We start from the raw sequence: 5,695 nt of genomic DNA, 5'->3' as shown, positions 1-5,695 counted from the left end.
GGGAGGGCTGAGCACCAGCCAGGGATGGAGGGAGGGCTGAGCACCAGCCAGGGATGGAGGGAGGGCTGGCCAAAACCCCGCAGAAATCAGGTTAAGGATTGTCGAGCAGAATCGCCTAGAGGGTTCACTGGGATCCCTGCTATAAAGATCTTTTCTTCTCTGCCCTTGAATGTGATTTCCTGTTTTGAAAGGAAAAGATCACTGCTTAGCAACCTGATCTTCCATTTGAAATATGGTCAGATTTCTCCTAGAATCTGAGCTTTATACAACTTTCATTTGAGCCCTCCCCCGTGCCTTTCCAGGAAGCATGGCTTTGAAAGCACACAACAGACCTTCTCTTTGTCCTATGTCATAGGAAATAATATAAAGTGCATAATTTTTAAATACTCCAAATAAGTGCTCCATTTTGCACGTAGATGAATCTTGGTTAGAAGTTTTAAAGTTTCAATTCAATGATAAAGCAATTTAATGTCTGCTCAGGTTTTCCTTTATTTTCTCGAATGAGGACAATACCATCATTCGAGGTTTCTAATAGTTTTCTCATGGATTTTGTTTTTGGAAGAGAGGGGAGTGGAGGAGGCCAGCCTGAGGGGGAGTAAGAACTCCTTAGAAGGATACTATGTAGAAGGAAGTGTGATGACTCCTGCAGTGACTGACATCTGCTGCTTTGTGTACCAACTGGAAGAGTTAATAAAGTGGTTAGGGAGAAGGTTCCCCACACCAAGTCCCTGCTGAACAAATATGAGAACCAGAGTTCAGATCCCTGGCACTCGTAAAAGACAGGCATAGGGATTTTGAACCTGCAAACCTAATACCAGCTGGTGGAGTGGTGGAGTGAAGAGGGTTCCCAGAGCTTGATGACCAGCCAGCCTCCTTGAAATACTGAGCCGTGGTCCAATGAGAGAACCTGCCTCGAGAGCAATAAAGCAGAAAGAAGACACCTCATGTTGACCTTGGGCTTCCACAAATAAATAAGTAAACAAATAGACAAATATTGTTTTATAAGGAGAGTTATATAAAATCCATATGAAATAATTTAAGAGACTAATTTGTGGGCCTAAAAATAATCTAAACTGCCATCTAATCATATTAAGTATCAGCTAGGATTTAGGCATTCCAGTAAATTGGGGGAGTCTAGTTTACTTAATACTGGAGTCATGGGTAATTAGCTTTAACAATTTCCCTACGGTTGAAAAAGGCCTCAAAACTCATTTTCTTAAATAGGCTAGGCAAGCTTCCTAGCATCTGTTATCCTGTCACGAGAGGCCTACGTTATTCGCGAGCGGCTTAGAGCTGTTCTTTAATGCAGGCCAAGCTTGAGTGCTTTTGAATGCTGTGGTTTAGCTGTAAGTCATGTGGAAATCTAGGGTAATTTCAGAGATCAGCATATGATTTATCACACCTGCTTTCTCATCTGGGACAAAGGCATAGCTCCCTCCAGAGTCAGCCCCTGGCTCTAGGTCCACGGGTTTCGTCTCTTCTCCAGCAGTTCTGCTTGGCTTCCGTGAGATGGGGACTGGATTGGCTACTTTTCTTGTTTCGAAGACCAAATCCCTGACAAAAGAAGGCTTTATTTTGCTTAAAGTTTCAGGATCCAGTTATTCACAGTGGAGAAGGGGTATGGCACAGCTGGTCACATTGCATCAGGCAGCAGAGAGAGAAAAAACCTGGCACTTTGCCTGTTTCTCCTCTGGTTTCCATCCAGGACACCAGCCCATGGGGTGGTACTGCAGACATTCGGGGTCCTTCTCCCATCCTCAGACCTTTCCAGACAAATTCTCATGAACACACCTAGAGGTGTGTTTACATGAGATTACAATGAGTTGACAAAGAAGCTGTTCAGCTACAAGGACTTACTACATTTTTTTAAATTAGGAACCTCCTACTTCTCAGAGAAACTGCCAACTTGAGCATCCTGAAGAGAATGTGTCTTTCTGTCACATTTGAAATATGATTGGGAAAAATAGTTCTGATCTTTCAATGAGTGTCCACAGAAGAAGACACCTGCACACAGACAAGCCCTCGTGTAAATCAAGGCTGGCCTGGTGGTACAGGTCTGCATACAAGTTATTTAGAAGGCTGAGTCAGGAGGATGGAGGGTTCAGGGCCTGCCTAGGTTAGAGAGTGAGGTCAAGGCTATTGTGGGCAATTTAGTAAGATGCTGTCCCCAAACAGAAAACAAAGGAGCCTAGAGACAAGCTCCACCATAGAGCCTTTGCTAAGTGTGTTTGAGGACCTTACTTAGTTCAACCCCTAGTTCCCAAAAAACAAACAAACAAAAACCTGATTATTTTCTTTGGAGTGCCTCTCTCTTACTGTTCAAAAAATGTCATAGTAGATTTAATATGCAGGGGCTGATGGCTCAGTGGTTAGGAATGCTTGCTGCTCTCCCAGGGGTCCTCAGTTTGCTTCCTAGCACACACATCAGGTGGCTAACAACTGTCTGTGACTTCTGCTCCAGGGGATCTGACACCCCCTTCTGACCCTGAGGACACCCACATTTACACACACAGGCACACATACACACACACACACACACACACACACATAAAAATTAAATAAAATCTTCTTTAAAATGTAAAATGCAAAGAAAAGTGAGGTAGATTAAGTCTGTTAATTTTTTTTATTAATGAATCTGAGTATACATGCGTGCTAGGGAAGTACTTTAATGCTGAGGTTACATCCCTAGCCCAGGGAATTTGAACTTTGCCAAAGCTCCAGGCATATACACTTCATTTAAAATTTTTTTATTGTGATGCTGGGGGCCCTGTGCACACTATGCAAACACTCTGCCACTGAGCCACTTCCTCCCAGCCTCTGGGATGTTCATTTTACAACCTCAGCATCACCTGCACGTAGCTGCTGTAAGGAACGCTCAAATTAAACATCCCCTTGATGGTCCTTCCTCCAGGGACTAGTCATGGATCTCCTCGGGTCTGGCCTCCATCCAGTTGAGTATTCTTGTTTGTAGCCTGGGTGGGGCCATCCAACTCCCCCAGGGTAAGACTTGCTCTTTGGGTATGGGAAGCCGCAGTGCTGAGCCAAGGGCAGGTGCACTGGCTGGGAGAGCACTGGCTACCAATGCTCTGCCTCCTTGCTTTTTGGATCAGCTCAGGGTCCCCAGCCTGCCTTGTCTGACTACTTTAATGTCCTTAGAGGTCAAGGGAAAGATAGGCAGTCTGTGGTGAGGAAAACAGCCGTGAAGAGACAAGCAGGTCATTACACTTCACTGAATCACATTGACCAAGGTGCCAAGTGGGGTTCTCCCTGGCTTGAGAACGCCTTCCCTTTTGTGAGCTTCCTAAGAGCCATACCTCATCTGTGCTGCTGCTGCTGCCCACTCACAGGTCACATCTAGACCAGACCCATGCACAGATGGCTCATGTGACCAACATGCACTGGACAAACCAGAGGATCCCATTGGTCCATAGAACCCAAGCAGTGCTCAGCCAGGGTACTATGCTCCGACTCCTATAACAAGTGGGCATCCAGAGACTCACCTGCCAGGCCTCCTCTCTAGCCACTCAACAATAGCTTTCATCCCGGGACAAGAGATAGCCTCATTGCCCCACATAATCTAAATTCAAGTCCACCCCAGGCAACTGTCACCAGTGAAGTTAGTTAGCCAAGAGTGGATAGTTTATTCTCAGCAAATGTCCTTGGTCTATTCTGTTGATCAGGAAGTAGTTTTGATTGCCTTCTCTGTACCCTGTTGATGAAGGTGGGTTACTACCTAAGTTGATGGGGCTGGCTGGACAGAGGAAATGAGGTATAGTAAAGAGTTCCAAATGTCTGTAGCCTGGGGAACAAGGACACCTCACAGTGTATAGAGCCATACCAGATTGCACTTAGGAACATGGGACACTTGGAGTATGGGCTGTGAGAGGCAAATTCTGTGGGGTGTCTCCAGCTCCCTGAAAAGGCTATTGCCTTGTCTGAATAATTCTTTGTGCTGTCAGTGACTGGAATCCTCCCTCTCCAAAACCAACAGACTCATGCTCATTCCTCCCAAGAGGAACATTAACGTAGCTGGGTGGAGAAGAGTTGGGATCTGAACTTGTCCTTGTTCAAATCCATCTCAAGTTTACCAACATTGAGGTAGCTCCTACTGCTGAGTTTTAATTTTAGGTCTTAAAGCAGAGTGTGTACGTTCTTTACCAAGCTGCATATTGTTCTTTCTCCCGCTTCCCCCTAACCCCAGCTAAGGAGTATGATACAGTCACTTCCAACGGTCCACCAAATTCTGATGATCAACATCAGGTAAGGATCATTTTAACTATTTCTTAAGCTGTAAATACCTAGGACTTTTATGAGAATGACCTGAGAGAGTATTAAAAATAAAACAGAGGATGGGTGTACTGGGGCATGCTTGTAATCCCTGCATTCAGAGTGCAGAAACACAAGGATCACGGTTTGAAGATCAGACCGTGTTATGAGAGACCCTTCTCAAAGAACTAATGATCTGGGAAAGTGGCTTTTTGGGTAAAGTGCTTGCTTCACAAGCATGGTGGCCAGAGTTCAGATCCCCAGCACCCATGTGGATGTGGTGGATGTGGTGGGCTGCCTGTAACCCCAGTGATAGGGAGGCCAGAACAGTGGGTCCCAGGAGTAGTGGAATTGTAAGCTCTGAGAACAAGTGAGAGGCCTTTGATATACAGGATGGAGGGGGGTGGCAGGGGAGAGGGACAGGACCCTGAATGTCAAGCTCAGACCCTGTCTCAAAAAAACAAGGTGGGGAGTGCCTGGCCCTATAGGGTTCACATCTGCTCATGTTCTTCATGCTCACTAGCAGACCTGCTTACAGTGAGTCTCCTAAGCTGCAGTTACAGCATTGTAAATGTCAGGATGCACACGTTTAAGACAGGCTGGCTCATGCCTGTGCCTTCACACACCCTAGCAAGTTTTGTTTGGTGATGCTTTAAAAAACAACACCACGTAAACAACACCACATTTTAAGGAAGAGCTAGAAAAGACCCTGTCAGGCAAAGGACTGAGGGTTTAGTTAAGGCAGGCCGAAGTGTGTTGGAGGTTGGACTGAGAAACAGGAAAGTAGCTTCTCTTGGCAGTGGGAAAAAAGAAGTGTTAGCAGGTATTGAAGACTTTAAGGCCTCCTGCGCTTTGAGAACAGAGGGTCTAATTGGTGGATTGGCTAACTCTGGCTTTTTTTTTTTCATTCAGGGAAATAACAACCCACAATCAATTATTTTTCTAGAATTGAATTTAGGTTCACAGGAGAATGAGTTGGAAGTACAGAGATTTCCCACCTAACACCTTACCCACATACATAGCCTCCCACACTCCCAACATCCTCTGCCATGGTGGCACAGTTGTTACTGCCCATGTACCCACATTGACACATCATCAACTGCAGACCAGTGTGCTCATTAAGTTCATTCTGTGTGCAGCCTGTGGCTTTGACCAAATCGCTAATGCCATGCAAGCTCACACAGGGTAGGTGTGCTGAAAATCCTTTCTGCTCAGGGCTCTACCCTGGCCATCTCTGACCTTTTTGTTGTTTCTATGGCTTGTTTTCCCCAGAATGTTAGAGTTGAGATTATACCATAGGACTTCTTGCCCTTAGCAATATGCACTTAAACATCTCTGCCTCTTGATGGGTCATATTTCGTTGCTTTCTTGTGTGTGTGTGTGTGTGTGTGTGTGTGTGTGTGTGTGTGTGTGTGTGTGTGTGTGTGTG

At 45.6% G+C, this 5,695-nt stretch overlaps 1 protein-coding gene across 1 annotated transcript in view; it reads left to right on the top strand.

Annotated features, from left to right (window-relative positions):
• Edaradd (EDAR associated death domain) overlaps nt 1-5,695 on the top strand; it is a 49,035-nt gene that overhangs the window by 17,169 nt on the left and 26,171 nt on the right. The window contains exon 4 of the mRNA XM_031358657.1: nt 4,202-4,260. Coding sequence (XP_031214517.1) covers nt 4,202-4,260 — 59 coding nt within the window. The remainder of the gene's footprint in view (nt 1-4,201; nt 4,261-5,695) is intronic.

The sequence above is a fragment of the Mastomys coucha genome, unplaced genomic scaffold, assembly GCF_008632895.1.
Source record: "Mastomys coucha isolate ucsf_1 unplaced genomic scaffold, UCSF_Mcou_1 pScaffold7, whole genome shotgun sequence".
NCBI classification, from domain to species: Eukaryota; Metazoa; Chordata; class Mammalia; order Rodentia; family Muridae; genus Mastomys; species Mastomys coucha.
This window is presented reverse-complemented; position numbering and strand designations above follow the sequence as displayed.